The sequence below is a fragment of the Euwallacea similis genome, chromosome 5 (genome assembly GCF_039881205.1).
Source record: "Euwallacea similis isolate ESF13 chromosome 5, ESF131.1, whole genome shotgun sequence".
Lineage (NCBI taxonomy): Eukaryota > Metazoa > Arthropoda > Insecta > Coleoptera > Curculionidae > Euwallacea > Euwallacea similis.
Genome location: NC_089613.1, coordinates 3,129,906 through 3,152,565, shown reverse-complemented (window position 1 = coordinate 3,152,565; position 22,660 = coordinate 3,129,906). Strand labels below are relative to the sequence as shown.

The 22,660-nt window shown below is 34.0% G+C and overlaps 5 protein-coding genes across 5 annotated transcripts; all 5 read right to left on the bottom strand.

Annotated features, from left to right (window-relative positions):
* Positions 1–4,031: 4,031 nt before the first annotated feature.
* On the bottom strand, positions 4,032–5,700 carry LOC136409279 (uncharacterized). Its single transcript, XM_066390690.1, has 7 exons — positions 5,539–5,700; positions 5,308–5,478; positions 5,138–5,251; positions 4,882–5,085; positions 4,587–4,830; positions 4,115–4,314; positions 4,032–4,070 (listed from the first exon to the last, which is right to left on the bottom strand). Exons 1-7 carry the CDS (start codon positions 5,665–5,667, stop codon positions 4,032–4,034), a joined length of 1,101 nt encoding a protein of 366 aa, XP_066246787.1. The 5' UTR covers positions 5,668–5,700.
* A 2,082-nt stretch (positions 5,701–7,782) lies between these two features.
* On the bottom strand, positions 7,783–8,808 carry LOC136408927 (uncharacterized). The gene is made up of 4 exons (XM_066390148.1): positions 8,684–8,808; positions 8,441–8,468; positions 8,047–8,181; positions 7,783–7,995 (listed from the first exon to the last, which is right to left on the bottom strand). The coding sequence occupies exons 1-4, from the start codon at positions 8,723–8,725 to the stop codon at positions 7,883–7,885; spliced, it is 318 nt and encodes a 105-aa protein (XP_066246245.1). The 5' UTR covers positions 8,726–8,808; the 3' UTR covers positions 7,783–7,882.
* A 1,642-nt stretch (positions 8,809–10,450) lies between these two features.
* On the bottom strand, positions 10,451–14,786 carry LOC136409018 (peroxisomal acyl-coenzyme A oxidase 3-like). The gene is made up of 12 exons (XM_066390291.1): positions 14,769–14,786; positions 14,583–14,713; positions 14,260–14,387; positions 14,068–14,209; positions 13,873–14,014; positions 12,230–12,407; positions 11,899–12,175; positions 11,609–11,843; positions 11,325–11,561; positions 11,118–11,272; positions 10,780–11,067; positions 10,451–10,729 (listed from the first exon to the last, which is right to left on the bottom strand). Coding segments are annotated over exons 1-12 (2,034 nt in total). The 5' UTR covers positions 14,770–14,786; the 3' UTR covers positions 10,451–10,609.
* Positions 14,787–15,090: 304 nt separating this feature from the next.
* Positions 15,091–17,107, bottom strand: LOC136409278 (peroxisomal acyl-coenzyme A oxidase 3-like). Its single transcript, XM_066390688.1, has 8 exons — positions 17,020–17,107; positions 16,788–16,959; positions 16,462–16,738; positions 16,175–16,409; positions 15,891–16,124; positions 15,605–15,759; positions 15,262–15,549; positions 15,091–15,210 (listed from the first exon to the last, which is right to left on the bottom strand). Exons 1-8 carry the CDS (start codon positions 17,105–17,107, stop codon positions 15,091–15,093), a joined length of 1,569 nt encoding a protein of 522 aa, XP_066246785.1.
* A 1,617-nt stretch (positions 17,108–18,724) lies between these two features.
* On the bottom strand, positions 18,725–22,041 carry LOC136408987 (peroxisomal acyl-coenzyme A oxidase 3-like). Its single transcript, XM_066390238.1, has 11 exons — positions 21,834–22,041; positions 21,625–21,752; positions 21,372–21,519; positions 20,773–20,914; positions 20,542–20,719; positions 20,215–20,491; positions 19,929–20,160; positions 19,645–19,878; positions 19,440–19,594; positions 19,099–19,386; positions 18,725–19,029 (listed from the first exon to the last, which is right to left on the bottom strand). Exons 1-11 carry the CDS (start codon positions 21,951–21,953, stop codon positions 18,910–18,912), a joined length of 2,022 nt encoding a protein of 673 aa, XP_066246335.1. The 5' UTR covers positions 21,954–22,041; the 3' UTR covers positions 18,725–18,909.
* Between the last annotated feature and the right edge of the window lie 619 nt (positions 22,042–22,660).

Below are 22,660 nucleotides of genomic sequence, written 5' to 3'. Positions count from 1 at the left end.
TAATTCTTGCAAACTCTAAGATTCGGTAGCGCATTTTCTAACAATATAGTTAGCGGTAGGAACCTGTTCAAAATAACTAACAAATTATTTCAATGCAATATGTAATAATACATGTCATCAAGCGGTTGACGGCATGTTCATACCTCTGTTAGTTTCTGAGATATGGATTCATTTTCACTATATTCCAGATTTTAATAAAATCCAAAACTTTTACCCTTAACTGATATATTTACGGTTGCCATAGGTTTCAAATAATACATTTTTTAATATAATAAGTAGCTATTTCAAGAATTTATGACCCACTATTAACAAATTAATCATTGCGATAAGCTGTATAAGCCTATACAAACGGGATTGTGACACTTCTTTTAATTCCCTTGATACCCGATATTGCCATTTAGAAGTTGCCTTCATTCGAAGGTCATCTCACATACATTTCCAAGACTTCATGTAACGTACTCAGAATTATCCAGAGCCCCCATTAGATGGAATAACAACTAGAATTCTGAAAATCGTAGTTGACAAGGACAGAGAAGTTTTAAAGAGTGAAGAACGATTACCTACTGACTGGAAATTGTCGTAATATGTAGAAGATATTAAGATGGGCTTTTATAGAAAAAGTGAAGAATGAGAGATCACCCATTATCTATCGTCCAATATTCCTTATTAACAGATAACAACAATCTTTTTAGCAAGTACCAGTTTGGTTTTAGATCAGGAAAATGCATGAGAACTGTTATACAGGGAGTTAAGAAGTAAGTAAATATTATTAAAGTAATTCAACTTATTGCTGGATGCCTCCAGTGTCTCTACAGATCAAAGAGAGATGTGTAATTTAGAAGGAGGGATGGGAGAAAAAAAGGAAGCAAATGATACATTTGAATTGAGGTCGTATAAAAAGCGAGCCAAAAAATTTATAAAGAACGATTAAAAACGGGAAAATCGGGAATGGGGAAAAATAAATTACTATGTGAAGAAGATCTAGACATAGATTTATTATATCAATAACATTTGTTTGATAGAAACCTTATATTGATGCTATTGTATATTGATCCTTAATCTTGAAACTTAAACCAAGACATAAATAAAATCGCTTTACGACTGAAGGCGATATTGTCACGTTCACGTGGGTTTCATGTGCCTATCTGTACAGGTCCTAACAGTAACAATCAATAAAAACTGACGTAGATAGATAAAGGGATCAGTACAAAACTGCAACAAAAATATGAAAGTCCATCTTCAGTCCATTATTAGACTACGGACACATACTCAGGGGGAATGCAATGGAAAAAAATAAACAATGCATACAAACAACAGATCAGACTGCAATAAGATGAACTACAAAAATCAGGTACCTAACCAATTACTATACATACGCACACTCATCATAAAAATAACTGAAAAATTGTAACAAATTTAGAAAAGATTAACACACAATCCTCATACCTAGACCATTCTTAGCCCTCTTTGCATATTACTCTCTCTTTGCATTGTGTATAACTGTTAATTTACAAGGTTGATTTAAAATCAAACTTATGGCATTGTCAAGTAGCTTTGAACTACTTTGTTGGAAATAAATATTATCAGAATATCCTCTAGATGTCAAACACTCTTGCTACACATGCTGAATAGCTTCAATGCCATGTATATGATATGTATATGTATATGTAGGAGGAAGCACTGTTTGGGAGAAAATACATAAAAGGATATTAAATATTAAGAACAGTGTGAAAGTTTTATTGGATGCTGAGCCTAGCGAAGCCTCCTTTTGCCTGAGGTCAGTAAATATGCTTAAAATATTTTTTTGTATGGCTATAGCCATGTAAGGCAACAAAAGGTTTCTAACTGGAATGTTTCTGCTCTGTCTATCTGCCAGGTGATGGGCATTTTACGCCCATTTTAACCTGAGACACAGGTATACCTCAAAAGGCTTGACAGGTTCCAAATGCACAATGTGAGTTCGTCTCACCCTCTGATAAAAACTTCTTCCTGAGTGTCATATCTGCAAATCTCCAGATCCACTTTGCTGATAGTTATCACCCCAAAACATAATTTCCTATTATTTTAATTATCTATTATAATTAACGTAACAACGAATTTTCTAAAATTAAAACAAACATTTTTGAGGTTATGATGAAACAAATGAAAGAAAGACCTGAAAAAGAGTCTGTCTCTCTCTGACTCGGATGGCACGGAAATATAAGACAAAGATAGATATATAGTTTGATAAATTCAGCCCTAGGGACCAATCCTGTGTTGCACATATTGTCATTCTTATCTGGTTTTCGTCTGCCTATTTTCGTACTCTGTCTTACCTGCGGTGACGGACTGACCCTACATTCATTCGGACCTATCTCTTTATTAAGTGGAATATCCCCTTTAATTCGCGCTAAATCACACGGCAGTGGAATGTCTGGAATCTAGGGCAGTAGGTGACATTCTTGGAAGCGCCATTTTTTGTTTACTAAAGGAACGTGACCTTCAAAAGTTGAAGGACGTTTAAAAACAGTTTTTAATTAAATTCTCAGTTCGGGTTAGTTTAGGTTTTTTTCTATGTTGTTGGACAAAACACAGAGTGTTGATTAAAATAAAATTTGTTGCTTTTCAGTATGATTGTTAAGGTAATTAGACATAGGTTAGACATATTAGTAGATATACTAAGTAATAGTTCGAATAAATCTCTTTCGGAGATTATGACGTAAATATGCTACAGATTGCACTAAGACTGATTACAGAGATATTTACATTTACCTTTTCAATTACTATACGAATGCACATAAATAATAAAAATAACTGAAAGACTGCAATAAATTCAGGCAGGATGGAAAGACAATCATCATAAATAAGCCATTCTGCATTTATTTTATCTTAGAAGACAAGACAATTCCGCTTCTTTTTCTCTTCAAACACTTTATTGTTACATTTTCAAACGTAAGTTTTTGTTTTCGGTTATTTGTTTTTCATGAATGATTATTTATGTATACTGTTTTTATCACCAGAGCAGAAAGACCAAATGCTCGATAGTATTTTCTCTGGAAGTGAAGATTGTATGTACATATATACTATACACACTATCCATTTCTGGAGTTTGATTTTGGCGATCTTAATAACTATAAAAGATATCATATTAGTTAAATTGGAGCGCCAAGTTGCGAAAATTGGAGTCTAGCAACGTGCTCTATGGGTTTATCCTTCATTTCCAAGCACAACTCTATATATCCTTTGAAATTTTGCATTAATATTAAAATGTCCCTTCTTATTTTGGTCATTGAAGGCGTGAAGATGTTCCTCGTAGCTCATTAAAATCGGTGAATATAAACAATAAATATAAACGAGTTTTTCATTGTTCTCTATAAATAATAATCTAATGGGGAAAGATCTGATGAACGTGGCGGCCAACGTATGTCTCCATTATTCGAAATGACTACCAGGAAATATTTCAATTAAATAATCAGCGTTAAATAGCGGAGCACTATCCTGTTGAAACCGAAGATTTTTCGAGCGGTTGAAGCAAATATTATCAGTGCATTCCGTAAAATAGATCCTTAAAACCTGCAAATATCCACCTGTGATCAAATTGTCCAGGTAAAAGTGTAAGCCAGATCTACAACTATCAATTGGGTATAACCATCAGAAGTTCCAGACCTTTTACATAACCATATTTCCTAACCTTCTGTAGAACCGCAAGTTTCTATGCACAGTTAAACTCAAGTTGATTTCATGTCTTGCTTGGATACTGAGCGTCAGTCTCCAATTTACAGTAAATTGTGCAGATCATCAAAACACTGATATTTTGCTAAAAACCACAAACTTTTTTTTTGCCTAGTCAGACCGTTCACTTCCAAGGCAATGAAAATATATTCTTTTTCAAATAATACATCCGAAATGAAGCATTTGAGTAAAAATGTTCTCATCTACGTGGGATGTAAAATGGGAAGCTAGATTGCATGACGATACCATTCTTCCAATTGTTATGTAACCTTAATCGCCTTGGAATAAAAAAAATATCGCATTTTATTCGTTTCTCTTGGTTAATAAGATTCCAGGATGATGATATAAAGTTTCACATACTAAAAAGATTATCTTAAGACGTTTGTTTATCAATCGACATCACTTGGATGCTAACTGTGTTATCCATTTGAACATCAATATCGGTTCCTATATTGCTTACTAAGCTGGAAGATATGTTTGGTGACAAGGTCATCTCTTTGTGTTCAGTTTTTCTCAAATCTTTGGGCAGTTCAATGGCGCAATCATATGGCTTTTCAAATATATCAAATGGGATGAAGTCGTGTGGAATTGGCCAAACTTTATCTAAAATCGAGAAAAATGATAGTTTCCGATAGCAAAAAGAAGACAAGCCATATTCAAATTATTTAGAGTGAGCAAAAGTTAACGATTCAATTTAGCAATTTGTTAATTTTTTAAGAATCCAGTAGTGACTGGCTTCTAATACAAGTTCCTATAATCTACTATTCTAAATTTATACTAACAATTATTGACTTTGCAGCAAAATGTGGAAGGTCTACTGATCTTCAATACTCATTTACCACACTTAATAGAGTTTTGGTTTTTGTCAGACATACCTTTATAAATATCTCTCATTGGAATAATCCTATAGAGCTGAAAATACTCCTGCAGGAATATTGTAAAATTGGATTTTATCACAAAATCCAACAGCTCATATTCCGGAAGGAAATTTTTAAATTCCCCCTGGCTGGTTCTAGCATATATATTGTGACCCGTAGGGCCAGAATTTGTATTATTATGGCTGAAAGATGAGTGAAACATGGAACTGGACCCTTGACTACTCACCACGGTATTACTAGTCTGTAAAATAATAAATTTACTACAACTATTTCTACCTCTATTACAAATTACCTCCAAATTGATTTTACTGCCTGTGGGAGGTTCTGTAACTTCAGTAGTCAGTAAATATTCTCCAAATGTCCCTATCAAGGAATATATTTTTTTAATGCAGTTATAGATCCATCTTCTTTGTGTCTGAAGATTAGCATTGATGTCGAATTTCTCAAGGAACTTAGAAGGGGCTCCAGTACAGGCAATCCAATCCTCTAAAAAACGCTGAAGTTTTGACTAAGCTTCATAAAATCTCGGTATATGCTTAATTAAAGACCTGATTGATGTTTGAAACATGTACGAGTAATTTAATGACTCCTAGGTTTTCAAAATGGTATTCAGACTTATCCAGGAGCAATCCTAGGTGCTTATTGACGTTGTCCTCATCTCCCTATAATTTAACATTTTTGTTGAGGATATAAAGTTTTTTGATAAATTGAGACTTACTTCCACCATGTGGACAAAATACTGATTATAGTACAAGAAAAACCCACTTAGTTTCTCCATGCAATAAGAGTCGTTGCATTTTTTAATTATTCGGTCAAAAAGCTTCCTGGCCTCATCAAAAGATTTAAATTTGTGTTCGCCTACATAGATTATGCGGTGAAGGAAAGTCACCTTAAATTATATATGATTGTATTATGAGAAGTATGTTGGGTTATCACTAATAATTCTTACCCTGTTGAAAGCTTTCAAGTTTTCCTTCATTACTTGATACATAGATTTCCTTTCAGGTTCAGCAGCAAAAAAATCATCAATATGCAGTCGAGTGCTTTTTCTGGGATAATTAACTTTAACCTTCTTCATATTTATGGAATTAAATAAGGTAGTTTATTGATTTAGCCATAAATACTACTTCTTTCAGCATTGATATAAAAAGATCTCCATAGAGACGAGATTGGTCGATGCAGGGAATTGCCGAAAACGGAAAAAGAGATCATTCGGTGTCCTACAAGAGTTTTATTACATTTATGTAAAATTTGTATTATTATTTTTACTCTAAAATGGTATATCGTGAATTCTGGAAATGAACTGTTGATTGGATTTGGTATATTTCCCAAGTTTTGCTTAAAAGAAGAGTGAATATTAGGGTCTATGGGTGTTTAGTATTTTTAGTTTTATTATTATTTGTTTTTTAATTATAATTAAGTATGTTAGTGTATCCCGATGCTGCATCAGCCGTTTACGTCGGGAATCACATCAATTTCATTATTGGCCAAACATCCGAGTTTAATTGCTGACCGCTTCGCTGGCAATAACTATAAGGAATCATTGTCCAGTAATCTAAGCCGTTAGGCGCTAAGGTGACTCATGGCTGAGTAGCCAAAATTGCCATGCTTATCAAGGGTACGCTTATTAACAGCGTATAGACAGTTTATTTTTTAATCCCCGTTGAAATATGATTATGTAAATCAATATACTTTGAGAATTTGAACCGATAAGTTGTGGCTGGTACTGAAGCCAGCTATGTTGTTTTAATTCTAAAATACCCCAAGTATTTAACAATGGGATCAACGACGATTCTAATTTTAAAACTGCATTTCTCTTTTAGTATTTTTTTTAGTTTTTAGTTATATCATGCCCATAAAATACAAGTGTATTAAATTCATTTTTTCAATTGAAGTACTTAATTGAAACATCTAAAACAAAGAATAATTCCTAAGTTTCGATATTTTCCAGGAAATATCGTTTAGTTTAGATGTTTCTGCATAACTAACTCTATCAAATTTGACAATTTGATACATACTTAATTTGAGCATTATGTAGCAAAAACCAGCATGACGTAAATAGGTAGTTTTATAAGAGCAGCTTTCCTGTTATTCCAGCTTTGAGGAACAACGCCCGAACTTCTCGCTTTTTATAATTTAGACAGCTAGGGGTTGTATATATTACACTATAGTATTTAGTTTTTGAGATACAGAGACACATTTTCAAAAAGGGGAAAAGGATAAACAGATAAGTTCTGTCATTATCAGGTTCTGAGCTATGGGATAATTATCCCAAAAACATATAGTTGGGAAAATACCCAACATATTCACATAATAATAAATTTCTTTCTTTGCCAACGTAAACCCTTCCTAATCACCCTTAAAGGCAATGTTTACATTATCCAAATGCATACACCTTCATGGCACCGTATTGATAAGCAATCCTTATTCCCCTGCACTAATAATTCACACTAATTGGTATGACTATGAGGTGGTAAAAATATATATGGATAAGATGAGGTTCATATTCGGTGGGAAAATTAAGTTTTTGAGTCGGTCTAAAACAGTCTCATATAGTCTCTCACACAACACGCAACGCCTCTTAAACACCTCTCCAACTCTCTTCATATGCTCCTACAGCCTTAGTAGGATCTCAATACTGCTCTCAGTTAAAACACATTTGCCCTGTTCCAAAAAACTCCCGATCGTCAAAAGTTCTTGATAACCGGTGGTCGCTTGTGGCTCTCTAGTTTACCTTAACTTTACACTTTGTTATGACTTTTGTCACTTGTGCAGTAGTGTTGGACATTTAGTTAAATAAATATAAGTGTTTTGTTATCAAGTGTGTTTGTTCTGCATTGGTTCAGCGCCAAATAAGCTGTGGTCCTTCGAACAAAAATAAGATATACACAAAGGAGATATAGTTCACCTCGGCACTGCCAACCAACTGTGCCCCCCTTGTGTCTGGGGTGAGACAGCAAGCAAAACGCAAACTTGCCCCGTTCACATATCTCACCTGAACTTCTAACCTGACCAAATGGGTAAGTCTTGAGTGATGGTAAGTATTGAAGGCAGCAGGGTATGAAATCTTTTCATAACCCAAAATAATTTATTTTTACGCAGAAATTTTACGCAAACTTCTTAGATTGGTTTGTCCATTTCTGAACTAACTAATTCATTAGTCTGAACGCATTAAGAAAACTAAGAACTCAGAAGTCTCTGTTTCCAATTCTTGGATAATTATTTACTTTTCGAAACTGTCCTATATTCTTCTATATTTTATATTTAAAATTTCGCTTATTCTACATATTATTCTATGTTTCTGCGGGAGGTTCTTCACTTTGTGTTTCTTTGGCTGCATCTTCTGGTTTATTATTGGTGGAAAAGCCGAAATTGGTGAATCCCACTGAAGGTCTAAATGATGATCCTGGAAAATCTAATAATTTTTTAACTGGTATTTCCAGAGCAAGGGGTCTACCGTTCATAAATCGCTGTGCAAAACTTTGGGCATTTTCAGCCGCTTGTCGACCCCAGTCTTCAGCTTGTTTCCTCCATTCTTGTGCTCGTTGTTGTAACTGCTCCAAGGTATTTGAAAATGATATATTGGGCGTTTCTGCAATGGAACAAGAGAAAATAGCGAGCGATCAAAAGGAGAAGGTTAGAGAAAAATCGCTAGCTTCTATGTAAATGCTGGAAGAGACGGCTCATAAGTTGCAAATGCCGACGTTGGGATGATGGATGGTCATGTACTTGCGTTTGTGTATCTGTGTATTAACGGTTTTTTTCTTATGTTGATCTTTGTCCATCTTCAAACACGTTGTTCAGTTTTTGGATTATTTAAAAAAGACATGAAATGAAAAACTTTTACTTACGTTGTGCATATACAATGCTCACAATAACCTGTAAAAAAACAAAGCCAAATTGAATGAAAATAATTAAATATTTCACTACTCGAAAATCCCGAACTTCAGCTTAGATTATTAATCATCTGCTCGCATGATTATTGTCACTAATATGATGACCACCATGACCGCTATCATCACAGCAATCTACTTGGAAAAACAACCATCATCGAATTAATAATCTCAGCTTTTTCAGCACATTTGTACCCTTACCGAAAGTGTAAGAATCGAGAGGACGGATTTGAATGAGGACATGTTTTCCACCGACTGAATTTGTTCTCATAAATGGTTGAATATATAGACGTGGAACAATGACAAACCTATACAAATTTCAAATTATACCGTACAAAGTTGTTAGAGGTGACAAGCTTGGCTTTGATTAACGACACGAAATAATGCATAAATCCGGATTCGTTAAGTCGATATTAAATTTACGTCTAATCACCGGATGTAAGTTTATTTGAAATGTTTGGTATTAGGGTTAAAGTAATGAAATTAATACAAAAAATGAGGTAATATAGAAGAAAGCAATCTATATTTTAGTTAAGGTAATGTTGTATTAATTAGACGTAATGATTTTATTAGATTTACAGGTATGTTTTCAATTTTTAAGATGCACCTTCAAATTCTAATTTTCAGAAGCAGCTTGAATTTTCCTCACTAAAGTTAATATTATTTTGTACCTAAAGTTTCGGGAACCTGACTTAGTCTCACCAATGGAGAGTCCTAAGCATGCTTAAAAATCTGGGGTAGAATCTTTTTGAAAGAATTCATTAGAGTTACTACCAAAGTGTTCCTAGGATTTCCAATTTTTGCTAAACCTCTTTGGGCCTGCAAAAATTTTAGGAAAATCAATAGCGGCAGTTTTGCTTGGTAGTTTCGGACCTGACCTTGATCTAATGACAAGGAGATTTTCAAAGACCAAAAAGAATTTAAGGTAGAATATGTCTTAAACCCATACATTGGGTTTTCCAATTAGGTGGTGACTTTTAGTGCCGACTCTCGTTCAATTCAAAAGATAGAAACCTTCATAAAAAAACCTTTCTTAAAAAGCGTTTTTGGAGGAGTACTACTTTGAACAAGTTGGTAGAGGTTATTATCTAAAGAATATTTCAAGGATTTCCAATTCCTGCGAGGCCTCTTTGGATTTTTCGCAGTGAAGAAATTATTCACGCTTATTTAGAAACTCTTATCTTTTGTTTTCTCTATAGATGGCGATTTTTGGAAATGAGTCTAGTTCAATTTAATAAAAATAAACCTAACTCCCCTCGCCTTTTAGCTCTAGAAACAAATCCAGTTCCTGAAGATAGATTCATCCAAGTAATTTCCAAAATGTCATAATATGTCTAAGTGTTTGAAAGATTTCGAAGCGATTGTTAAACTAAATCTATTCTAATATTGGTGGTGATAGATTTTTAGTGTTTAAATAAGAGAAAATGAGAGTTTTCTGAATTGTTCCAAGAGAGGCCATTTGTGTTGCTTCCACTTATATCCCTTATGTTGATAGTTTGATTAACCTAATTACGTTAATTTAAAAATTACACGAGATTTTCAGCTGTTAATTAATATTCTATTTTGCATGTGGTTTACGCGATTGTGTAATACTACGGTGTTCACCTCATCAAATTATAATTTTCCGGTAGGTGTTTATCGCACGATTTTCACGGTTTCAGCTGGGCTTCTTGATACTCTCTTTCTTGGAATCTAAATACACCTGTTTCGTAACGAACGTAAAAATGAATGAATGCACATTTTTTAAAAACAGCAAACTGCTCATTAATTCACTAATAGTTAGTTATACAACAATTATGTCCACGAGCGTTAGTGAGAGGCCAAAGTTCTTCAAGTGAATAGCAGATTTATCTCACGAGTTCCATACAAAATTTTATTCCATTTTGAACGTATTGTAATTGTGTGTATGTGAAAAATAAATAATTAAATTATTATGATAATTGATTCTGGAAAATGAAATCAATATTTTATTACATATTGTCAATTGTGGTAATGGATTTTTCGTTACCAGTGAATAAACGGTTATTTAGTGTATTGAATGTTAAATAATTGACGCCTAATGCGGTAAAATTGAATAAAATAACATAATAATATCATAAAGCATTGTTACGCTAAGGCTTTTCAAATCTAGAGCTTCGATACAGGTTTAGACACAATTTCTCTCCAGTTCACTATATCTTTCCACCATAATGGTCTTTCCGTTCCATAAGGTGAAGAAAAGAACGATTTTTCCAATTTTTCATAAACCTAAAAATAAATTATATAGAAGGTAATTTTTTTATTCAGCCGAAGATTACCTTTCCATCTGATGAACCAAGAATCGAATTTAAAATAAAGTCCGGAGGTGCAACAACATCCACCAATGCTACAGCTTCATCCTTCAATTTTTCACACTTACTGATAATGGCGTCTTGAATTAATACTGCTGGTTTGGCTCCTGAAGCGTATCCACCTTGATACATCAGACTTAAGAATTTGTCCAAGTTAAATAACCCGAATAAGGAGAGGAGATCTGTTAGGACTGATTTCAAGGAATTGTCGGGACATTCTAGTATTTTGTCTAGGAATTTTTTTATGAAAAATTGCTGAAAATTGAAAATTATTACTTCAGGAAGGTTAAATATTGATTAGGTACCTCTATAAATGCAATTCCTAATCTTCTTGCTTGAAATACTTGAACGTCATTGCTGGCTGAGAAATTGTTGGCTCCGCTCTTCATGAAAATAGCTTGCTTCCAATACAATTCTCTTAAAAGGTAGGTAGTTATCCATCTGTAGATATCGAGAATTTCTGAAATATTTTTACTATTGAATCTGCTAGATATTTTTGACAAAAAACTGACTCTCCGGTTTGCTGACTTCTTCTATAGTCTCTGCAGAAAATTTGGCTATTTCAAAAAAGTTATTTGACTTATTTAAAAAATCCATTGATGCTAAAGGAGATGTGATTTCTTCTTCTGTTCTGGACATATGCCATAATTTCAAAAGAACATTTGTGGTCTGTTGGATCAGAACCCAGTTCTCCCCTTCGTATGTAAGAGACGGCTCTTGGTCATTTTTCAATCTAGCAAATCCTGCGGCTGCAGAATCAATGATAAGATTAAATTGAAAACAAATTTTGTATTACCTTTTAGATATCCGTGTCCGCCACAAGCTTCTCTGCAGGACTGAATTGCATCTCTGATCATCCAACCACTGACCGGTTTAGCTGCTGAAATAATTGCATGTAATTCTATGCCTAAGAACATCAAATTATCACCAGAATTGATATTTTTGGTATACGTTTTGAAAACCTTGCTCAGATAATTGTTAAAGTTATTCAGAATGTAGACAGTTGCCACGTAAGGCAAAAGCCTGTATTGCTGAAATCAAAGAGGATATGTAAATCAAAAAGAGAAATTTTCGTGTTATACTTACATGTGTCTGATATTCTAATATAGGAATTTCTAGATCTTTAGGACCAAATTGCTTCCTTACAGCCGCATATCTAACAGCTATTGTGACAGCATGTGTCCCATACATTTCGATTATAGATATGACTCCAACTCTAGTGTTGGATAAGGCCAAGAGAGTGACACCAAATCGTCTATTATCATCCTTGATAGGAGTTTCATAGCTGCCATTTTCAGTCACATCTCCATTTTTGTCAAGCAAATTTTCACGTGGAATTCGATAGTTTTTGAACATAATAAATCTGATATAAGGAGTGTTATTTGGGTTAATCAGTTTGGTTAAGAAAAGAATTTACCCATTGTCAATCCCATTCATGCCCATTTTTTCACCCATGTCTCCAACTACTACCCCTGGATAGGGCAATAATGTTTGGGGGTCGCGGATTGGGACCACGAAAGCATGGGGGCCATATTTTTTGTTTTGTGTGTATAGTTGAGCATAGACTAGTGCGTGAGTCGCGGTAGTTCCAAGTCCTGCAAAAAAGAAGTGTAGAAAGTGAAATAAAGATTGAATTGTTTAGGATTCAAAGTACGGTTCAAATACATAAAAAGAGGGGAGGACTGCATTTATATTACCACCTGAACCTCTATTTTTTAGCCTGTATATTTTCGTATTTTTACAAAACATATTCAAGGAGAATGGTTTTATATATATATATATATATATATATATATATATATATATATACAGGGTGGTCCAATTGCTATGGGCCACTATTGCTATCTTCTAAACCAAGGACATTACAAGTTTGGTTAAATTAGACAAAAGTTGTCAAATTTTATGACAAGTTAAGATCTCGAGACACTGTTGCCAAAATTTGTTCGGTTTCGGAAATATTGGGAAAAAATTAAATTTTGTCAAAAATGTTTTTTGTAAATAAATCGAAAACTTAGGGTTTTAGAAAAAAGTTTTTCTCATAAAATTTTATTGTTTTTTAAGGTTCTACAAACTAATGATAAATTTAAAAAAATAGCACTTCTAGTTTCTAAGATATCGACACTAACTTTGATTTTTTAAATGCGGACCTGGATTTTTCTTTTATTATCTTAGATGAATATTTTATCCTAATTTCACTGATGTATTACATGTTTACATTTGCCGACGTTTTGTTAGAAAAATTCATCACCATAGTTTATTCCCTAAAAAATACGAGTCAGACCCTGGATTTAAGTTGTAAATTACATGTAGGCACACTTGCTACAAATTATTACAAATGTTAAAAATGTTCCCCATTACTTTGAAGACATTTTCGAGCATTTTTTATAACTCTTTTTTGTAAATTATTCAACATAGTAGGCGTCAGTTTTTCACAGGCGGCTCGAACTTTAAAAATAAGGTCGTCCAAATCTACGGGAGGTGTTTGATAGATCTGATCTTTAATAAAACCCCACACCAAAAAATCCATGGGCGTGATATCTGGTGATCGAGGTGGCCAGCTTATAGGACCATTGTTTCCAACCCAAGCGTTGGATTTCCAGGTATTTAGATATCTAGTGCAGCGACGATGACGATGTGCTGGAGCACCGTTTTGTTGAAAATATTTAAAATTATTTTTAAAATTCGTTGGTTTTCTTGTAATTCTGTTGCTTAAAAATGATATATTTTTTGATGGGACGCCCTGAAAACTTTAGAGTTTTTGGAACCATAATCAGGTGATATGGATTTTTAGTATGTATCCCCTTATACCTACCTCTTATTCTTTCCGAGTTACAAAGCTTCAAAAAGAACTTTAACCAGAGGGACTACTTGTAATATACTTAATACATTTTAGTTTTCTTGAGATTTTTCCAGTCTCCAAACTTGACGTTCTATACTAGAACTTTTTATATATTACAAACCTGTAATCGTAGAATGGCGATCTATCAAAAAGAATCCAAAAGGTCTCAAAAATACATTTTTTTATACTAACAACCCGTGTGTAGCCCACCCTTAACTCACCTCCTACCCAACATTTTGCTGCCTCAAAATCTGGAGTGTTAATAACAAACTCCTTGGTACTCTTATCATAAGTTGCACTGGTTCTTATACCATTTACGTTGGAACCATGTCCCACTTCAGTAAGGGCGAAACAACCATCTATCTAAAAAGAATGAAACAAACATTTCTTGTAGTTTTCCCCAATTTGATGCATACTTTTCGATCTGCGGCATCGTCCAAGAATTTACTATGTCGTTTACTGCCAGCAAGCATGATCGCTTTCGTGAAAATTACATATCCAAGACTATATTTTGAATATCCGGGATAAATCGCATATCTTAAGAAATCTGAATTAAAACTACAAAATAAATAAATAAATATGCAGTATTCAAGTCATTTTGAACTTACAGCTTCGTTGAATTGGATTTTATAACGGCATATTGTTTAACTGCCAGGTATCTTTCTTCGTCGAATGAGAGCGGTTTGGTTGGGGGCTGAAACTCGGGATGTTTTTTAAGCTCATCTTGTAGCTGATCCTGAAAGTGTTTCGAGTGTAATGTTTAAAGTATTTTTGAATGATTAGACAAGGAAAGTCTTCTTCTTTCCCCATTTTCCTATTTACAGGTCTTTAAACTCTCCTTTATAAATATTGACTTCTTTCTAAATATTGAGTTTCCGCAGAAATGACCAAATTGATTTTTTTTTCCTTGGCAAATTACAAATTTACTTACCAAAAACTTCAACTCGTCTTCAGTATAAAGAAAACATTTCATTTTTTTCCAGTCAAACGAGGCTTTCTGCCTGTAGTAGTCCAGGGGACCATCAGGAAAATCCTTCAATGTATTCGCCATTTCGGTACCCACTAAACATGTAATAACATTAACTCGTTTTATAGGAAATAATCTTATGCTACTTGCTTATATTTGTGTATGAATATACACTAACTTTCACAAATGAGAAAGCGTAAGAAGGTTTACGTGACTTACTTATCGCAAGTAATGAATAAAGATTAAGTAAATGAACTTTGCTTCTGTAAAGTATTTATTTTCTAGACCTGAATATTGTGGTGACCTTCGACACTAATTACACGATTGTGTGGTGAATTACACGACATATTGACACATGATTGTCGTAATATCTTTATATAAAATATTTATGTATCAATTTTATATAACATATATAATATCAATAACAATAGTGACTCCCTTAAGATGTATCAGGTACTAGTAATACGTCCCTTCATAGTTTCGAAGCTGCTTTTGCAGCCAAATCCCTCCAATTCACTACATCCTTCCACCAACTAGGCTTTTCAGTTCCATAAGATGATGTCAGAAATGCCTTCTCTAGATGCTTATAAGCCTAAATTACAACAAAATGATGAACGAAGATTAACGATATCCACATATTCACCTGTCCATCTGAATGCCCAAGAATAGAATTTAGAATCAAATCTGAAGGAGCAATAACATCGACCAGCGCAACAGCATTATTTTTCAGTTTGCTGCAGAGATTAATTATTTCATCTTGTATCAAGAGTGCAGAATCTCTTTCACTAGCAAATCCTCCTTGGTATAATAAGTATATGAATTTTTCTAGCCTCAATAAGCCAAACAAAGAAAGTAGATTTGTTAGAACTGCTTGGACTGGTTTATCCGGACATTGGCGGTTTGTTTTCAGGAAATTTTGCAAGAAATAGTGCTGTCAAAATGGTAAAATCAGTTTTTTCATGTGAATTGATATTGATGGCAATCACCTCAATGAAGGCTTCACTTAAGCGTTTAGCATAAAATACTTGAATGCTGTTTTTAGCCGTAAAGCTGCTACTTCCTTTATTTTTAAGGGACTCGAGTCTGTTATCAGATTCATTTAAGAGATAGCAAATCACCCATTGGTAAATGGTGATAATACCTTAAAGAAAGGAAAATCAGTTTTATTTTAAATATTATCCGAATTTACGAGTCATAAAGTTTAATTTTTGGGCCCTGACTTTTGTGGTATACTTATCGAAATATCTACACACAATTTTGCTCTGCACTTACTATCAAGTTGGCAAACTTCCTTCAAAGATGAAAATGTAAATTTACTCTTTAATATCTCAAAAGCATCATTAAGAAAATTAGCAGATTTCGATGGAAACTTCACCTTAACTCCAACCTTAACACCTTGCCACAACTTCAATAAAATATTCGAAGTTTGCTGAATTAGTACCCAATTGTCGCCTTCATAAGTTAAAGCTGGTTCTTGGTCATTTTTCAAATTTCCTAGTCCCGCAGCTGCAATATTCTTTAAGTTTATTACGAATCCTGATCACAATGAATTTTACCCTTAAGATATCCATGCACCCCACATGCCTCTCTGCAAGACTGAATGGCATCTCTGGAAATCCAACCGCTGACAGCTTTTGCTGCCGAGATTAGAGCATGCAGCTCTATGCTCAAGAGTTGAAAGGTTTTTTTGGATTTCAGTTCTGGCATGAAGATGTAGAAAATCTCCTGTAAGTGTTTGCCGAAGAAGAGAAGTACGTAGCTTGAAGCTAGGTATGGTAGAAGCCTGTATTGCTACAATAAGACAATGTTAAAACTCTCATCGAGTTAATGAATAAAATTTTACATGAGTTTGATATTCTAGAATAGGCAACTCGTTAAGTTTAGGACCAAATTGTTTCCGAACTGCGGCATATCTTACAGCAATAGTTATAGCGCTGACTCCAAGCAAGGCGTTGTTATCAATAACTCTAACACGAAATGCCTTTAAGGATAATAGAGCAGCTCCAAATCGTTCATTTTCGTCAATGATTGAAGATACGTATTTGCCATCTTCAGTCACATCTCCATTTTTGTTTAGGAGATATTCCTGAGGAATTCGGTAATTTTTGAATATGACAAATCTAGAAAAGTAATTTTATGTGATATTATTTTATCCTAAAAACACCTTACCCATTGTCAATACCATTAAGACCCATTTTTTCGCCCATATCTCCCACTGTGACCCCAAAGTAAGGAAGCATTGTTACAGGGTCTCGAATTGGCACCACGAAAATGTGCAACCCGTAGTGTTTGTTTTCTGTATACAACTGAGCATAAACTACTCCATGGGTGGCTGTACTTCCTAGACTTAAATCAGGTAAAAATGATTAATTGTTATTAGATTTCAAATGTTAGTACTTACCACCAATCCAGCACTTTGCTGCCTCAAAATCTGGTGTGTTGATAATAAACTCCTTAATGTTTTTATCGTAGGTAGCAGTGGTCCTCATTCCTCTCACATTAGAACCATGCCCAACTTCAGTTATACAGAAACACCCTCTTATCTGTAATAATTCAATCTTTAAATTTCTTATTTCTTTAAACTAAATAATATATTTTATACCTTTCCTTCTTTAGCATCTTGTACAATGTGTGCATGTCTTTCAGTTCCAGCATGGATAATAGTTTTTATGAAAATTGTATATGTAAGTTCAAATTTGATCTCACTTGCAATTGAATATTTGATACGATTGTAGAATTTTGGAAAGTACCTAAAAATGATTTCTGCTGGCGGAAAAAATCAAAATGCTGTAAGATTTAGTTGTTTACTAACAATTTCTCTTCGTTGGCTTTGATGGTACTGAACTGTTTGAAATTGCGGTAACGTTCCTCATCGAAGGAAAGCGGCTTCGTTGGTGGCAAAAAATCTGGATATTTTTTTAGAGTTGTGATCAAGTCCTCCTAAAGAAAAATTGATTTTTAAATTAACAAAGAGTCGGCACATGGTTCCATTTATTTTTCAGCCTGCTAAACCATTAAAAACATTTTTTTTACTTATACACTTTCTTTGTTATTTTTCATTTCACGGACAACGTCACTGATTCACGAGAATTTTTGAAGTAAGATAGAGAAAAATATGCTCTTTTCATTGATCAAGGGAACAGATCCGCAAGTAGAGTCGATTTGAAGTTAGAGGTTGTCAATAAAATAGTCATGTCAGAGAGTTCAAATTAACTTTTCGTTTTAAAATATTTTCTTCAGTCAATCAACTCTATCCATAAAATGACATTGATTCACATAAATTTTTAGGGAATCACAGACCAAAATGTGCTTTTTCTAATGGTCAAAGGCACAGTGACGTAGAAAAATTACTTTTGCAGTAATAATTTTTCAGGCGCCAAATCGCATTAAACATTTTAAAACATTTCTTGTCTGTTAGTCTTCCCTATATGGAAAATGACCCTAATTTACAAACATTTTTAAGAAATGGAAAAATGAAATATGTTTTTTCTAACGATGAGAGACATAGAAGTGTAGAAATTCAATATTAAGAGTTTTCAAGCATCATATGTACTAAACTTGAAGATAAAAGTAAATTATGCGCACGCTACATTAATGATATTAAGTAAATTTAATTATATTGTACTTACCAAGAACTTTAAATCCTCTTCTCAATACATAAATGTCTTCAACTTTTTCCAGTCGCAATTGGTTTTCAATCTATAAAAATCTAAAGGACCTGAAAATCTTTAATTGTTTCTGCCATACTATGTTATATTTCTATATTTAGATGTACTGTAATATTAATGGAAAGTAAAGAAACTCGTTTATAAATTAACGGTATCTTGAAGAAGAGGTTGTAACACTTAAAGTGAGGATTGAACTTTTATTTCATCATATTGCGAAAACACTGTTGTCACAGATATGGGCTATACTTTTTATCACAGCATGTTTTTACACATTTAAATTTGTCAGGACAGGAATTGAAGGAAAAAATACATTTTACGTAAACGAGAAGTAGGACACGACGGATTTTAAAATTTGATATTTTATTATTTTAAGCATTAAAATAATACTAAAACAGATTCAATTTTAACAACTCAAGATTGGCTTAGAAAACATTTTCGCACTCACAGATTTGTTAGAAATACATATATTATTGGTCATTTGCAAATTGATGATCACATTAAAAATTCAAAGACACAAAAAATAATAACGGTTATGATTTTTATTACATTAATTAAAATAATCATTATTTATGTTTGTTTATCTCTATATCACAAGTATTTATAGAAAATGAATTAAAAAGAACCTATAGCTTTGGTTTCGCGGACATAGAAATGTCTTTCCAGTTGGTGATATCTGTCCACCAAGAAGGTCTTCCGGTTCCATATGGTGACGTAAAGAACGATTCCTGCAGGTGATGGTATACCTTAAAAGAAATTTTCCTAGCTAAGTATATCAAAACATTTTCCTAAGTTCTAAAATGTCTGTTTTTTACCTGCCCATCTGACGCCCCTAAAGCTGAATTCAAAAGTGAATCTGGTGGTGCAATAACATCAACTAAAGCAACAGCATCATCCTTCAATAAAAGGCACAGTTCAATTATGCTATCTTGAATTAATATTGAAGGAGCGTCTCCTGCGATATATCCTCCTTGGTACAGAATATTAGTAAACTTCTCTAAGCTGAATAATCCGTAGAGGGAGAACATCTTTAGCAAAACAGCTTTTAAACTTTGGTTTGAAGTTTCGCCAATTTTGTCCAGGAATTTTTGAAGAAGAAAATGCTGCCAATTCATCCCATTAATAAAAACATAAAAATCTTTCAACAACAATTTACCTCAATAAAAGCTATTCCAAGTTTCCTGGCGTAGAACACCTGAGTGTTGTTTCTGGAACTAAAGGTTGACTCCCCGAGTTTCTCACGAGCTTCTCGTTTTTCATTTGTAAGATTAAGCAGATAACACGTCAACCATTGGAAAGCAGACAAAATACCTAAAGACTACCATCAGCGAAAATAGCATAAACTGAGCTTCCTTACTCACTCTCGGGCCTTATAACTTCCTCAAAGCTCTTTGCAGTGAACTTTGATTTTAGTATGGCAGAAATGTTATTGAGAAAATCGACCGATTTAAGTGGTGCCTTCACTTCCACACCTGAAAGTATGTTGGGTCTCAATTTCAGCAAAAAGTTGCTGGTTTGCTGAATTAAAACCCAATTCTCTCCTTCATAAGTTAAAGTAGCATCCTGATTATTCCTTAAATCCCCAATTCCCGCAGCTGTAAAAATATTTCCATGTACATGTTTTTGAAGGAAAATTCAGGAATACCTTTAAGGTATCCATGTCCAGCACAGGCTTCTCTGCAGGATTGAATTGCATCCCTCATAATCCACCCTGACACGGGTTTAGCCGCTGAAGTTACCACATGCAACTCAATTCCCAGCAATGATATTGAGTCGGTTCTAAATTCATCCATGTATTGTTCAAAAGCTTGGGAGGCAAATCTTGTGAAGCTTTTTAGTACGTAAGCTGCGGCCAAATAAGGCAGTAAACGATATTGCTAAAAGGCAGCACTGGTTTCTATCATAGAATCTAATTTTCATAAAGTAACAACCTGTGTTTGGTATTCCAAAATTGGCATCTCTTCATCGTTAATCCCAAACTGCTTCCTCACCCCAGAATACCGAATTGCAGTTGTAAGGGCGAATCCTCCATAGATTTCAGACTGAACAATCACTTCAACTCTGGTGGCTGAAAGGGCTAACAGCGAGGCCCCAAATCTTTTAGATTCTTTTTCGTAGGGAGTTACATATTGTCCATCTTCATCGACATCCCCTGTGTGGTTAAGCAGGTATTCACGAGGAATTCGGTAGTTGTTTAGCATTAAGAACCTTTGGAAATATTAGGTTTCTCTATTTATAATGTCGAAACCCATACTAACCCATTATCAATTCCATTAAGCCCAATTTTCTCCCCCATATCGCCAACTATTACCCCAGGATATGGTAGTAAAGTGGACGGGTCTCGAATAGGCACAACGAAGGTATGCAAACCATTGTATTTACCATCAATATAAAGTTGAGCGTATAAAACTGCATGAGTTGCAGTATTGCCCAAGCCTTTAATTTTTTTTAAATTAAAATAAGCTTTGTGGGTGGTTGAAATAGCTTACTTCCCGCCCAGCACTTTGCTGCCTCGAAATCTGGGGTGTTGATGATGAACTGCTTTGCTACTTTATCATAAGTAGCAGTGGTTCTCATTCCTTTAACGTTGGTTCCGTGGGAGATTTCGGTTAGGCAGAAGCAACCACTTATCTAAAAGACATTTTAGGTAGGAATGTGATGTGATATGACTAATTCTATTCCAACACCCTATTTGCTCTGATTTTATTTTAGTTTTAGTGAGATTTTCTTGCTTGAAAGATTGGTTATTTGCATTTTTTTCCATTCTATCCTACCACCATCCCACTCATTTTGCCCTCTCGTCGTAGAACCTTTTTCCCATAAAAATCACTTCAGGGTTCCTGCTCAGCTTCTCCTTATCATGTTTTAATTATGATTTCCTATCTTTTTGCTCCCATTCATGCCTGTTAGTCATGTCTCGACCAAAATGAAAAATAGGTTTAAAAAATGGCTAAAAATCCAGGTTTTCTCCTGCGTCTCTCGACGAAATGGAACGATTTGGTGCACATTACGCTCAATTTTTTAGAAAAATTTGGATATCATTAAAAATGGTGAAAAATAGTTTGAATGAGTTTCTAAAATGCCATACCTTTCCGTCCTTAATATCCGAAATGAGTGGTTTATGCCTATCGCTTCCTAGCTTTTCTAGCATACCAGTAAAGAGCTTAATCCCTAGTCCAAGTTTCACTTGAGCTGCTGGTGCAAAGTATTCAAACATGCTCAATTTTGGATGGTATCTGAAGTAAACAAGAATTATTTCCACTATGGAAAAACTTCCGCTATCAAAGTTTCTTGTTTGATTGCTTTATGGAAATTTCTTTCAATTAAAAACCAATTCTTACAGTTTGTTTTGGTTTGCTCGGATAATAGCCGTCTGTCTAAAAGTAATTCTTCGTTGCTCATCAAATGTGAGAACTTTCTTACTTGGCTGGAATTCCGGATATTTACTAATTTCATTGTAGATGTTTTGCTAGAAAGAAAATTAGCGGTTGTTTTCTTGATGGCTAGATTTTTAATAATTAGGAGGATTTGTATTTTGGTTTCAACTTACCGAATATCTGACTTCATCTTCGCCAAATAGAAATACCTTCAGCTGCTTCCAATCAAATGAAGCCTTCTTCCTGTAAAAGTCCAAAGGACCTGCAGGAAAATCACTCAACACTTCCGTCATTTCGACCCAATTTGTAGCAAAATAGCAGATCGATACATTTCTGGTTTAAATAAGACAATAGTACGCCACTTATTGTTTACACTTTGTACTAGAACACTTAGCTGAACGTTCCATCCTTGATTTGCTATCAAATATGAGTTCTTGACCTTTAATCAGTGAAATTTATTAATTTTTTCTGCTTCACGTGAATTACTTTTATAGTCGCTGAGGTAACTATACGCCAGCTAGAACGAATCCACGAAATCGATTTGGATTATCACCGTGTTAATAATAGATAGTGGTTTATTTAAATGATTATTATTTATGTGACAGTGTGAAATATATTCACTTTTAGCGACACTTAATTACAATAAAATTGCATTCAATCAATTCGAATGTTTATAGTTCTTAGACCTAACACATTTTAATTACAAATCAGTTTTATTAGTTCAGAAGGCTTAACCTTTGCTTTTAGTCAAAAAAAATCAAGTACCAATAATTTCAAATACAGGAAATGAAGATGTTTACATAGCAAGTGAAAGTGACCGAAATGGCTTTTCATTCAGGAGTTCACAAAGCGGAAGTTCAGATAGAGATGTGCTGCCAGCGCTTGTCTTAGACATAGAGCACTCCATAAAAATTTTCTGAAATTATCTGAATTGTAATTAAATTCTTTAGTTCGAAATGATTCCTACAGCAGTCTCCTGTTGGTCTAATAATAAAAATCG

What these genes read in the sequence shown, in the direction of transcription:
- LOC136409279 (XM_066390690.1), bottom strand. Translation starts at nt 5,667, where the DNA reads ATGAAGAAGGTTAAAGTTAATTATCCCAGAAAAAGCACTCGACTGCAT. An exon ending in GCAGTAAAATCAATTTGGAG is followed by an intron (nt 4,831 to 4,881) that starts GTAATTTGTAAT and finishes ATTATTTTACAG; the next exon opens with ACTAGTAATACCGTGGTGAG. An exon ending in AATGAGAGATATTTATAAAG is followed by an intron (nt 4,315 to 4,586) that starts GTATGTCTGACA and finishes TCTCGATTTTAG; the next exon opens with ATAAAGTTTGGCCAATTCCA.
- LOC136408927 (XM_066390148.1), bottom strand. Translation starts at nt 8,725, where the DNA reads ATGTCCTCATTCAAATCCGTCCTCTCGATTCTTACACTTTCG. An exon ending in TCTCGATTCTTACACTTTCG is followed by an intron (nt 8,469 to 8,683) that starts GTAAGGGTACAA and finishes GTTTTTTTACAG; the next exon opens with GTTATTGTGAGCATTGTATA. An exon ending in GAGCATTGTATATGCACAAC is followed by an intron (nt 8,182 to 8,440) that starts GTAAGTAAAAGT and finishes GTTCCATTGCAG; the next exon opens with AAACGCCCAATATATCATTT.
- LOC136409018 (XM_066390291.1), bottom strand. An exon ending in ACGATGCCGCAGATCGAAAA is followed by an intron (nt 14,015 to 14,067) that starts GTATGCATCAAA and finishes CATTCTTTTTAG; the next exon opens with ATAGATGGTTGTTTCGCCCT. An exon ending in TTGGTTCATCAGATGGAAAG is followed by an intron (nt 10,730 to 10,779) that starts GTAATCTTCGGC and finishes ATTTATTTTTAG; the next exon opens with GTTTATGAAAAATTGGAAAA.
- LOC136409278 (XM_066390688.1), bottom strand. Translation starts at nt 17,107, where the DNA reads ATGAGGACCACTGCTACCTACGATAAAAACATTAAGGAGTTTATTATC. An exon ending in GGAAGTTTGCCAACTTGATA is followed by an intron (nt 15,760 to 15,890) that starts GTAAGTGCAGAG and finishes CCTTTCTTTAAG; the next exon opens with GTATTATCACCATTTACCAA. An exon ending in TAAGTGAAGCCTTCATTGAG is followed by an intron (nt 15,550 to 15,604) that starts GTGATTGCCATC and finishes CCATTTTGACAG; the next exon opens with CACTATTTCTTGCAAAATTT.
- LOC136408987 (XM_066390238.1), bottom strand. Translation starts at nt 21,953, where the DNA reads ATGACGGAAGTGTTGAGTGATTTTCCTGCAGGTCCTTTGGACTTTTAC. An exon ending in TTTTGGAATACCAAACACAG is followed by an intron (nt 20,161 to 20,214) that starts GTTGTTACTTTA and finishes GCTGCCTTTTAG; the next exon opens with CAATATCGTTTACTGCCTTA. An exon ending in TAGGGGCGTCAGATGGGCAG is followed by an intron (nt 19,030 to 19,098) that starts GTAAAAAACAGA and finishes ATTTCTTTTAAG; the next exon opens with GTATACCATCACCTGCAGGA.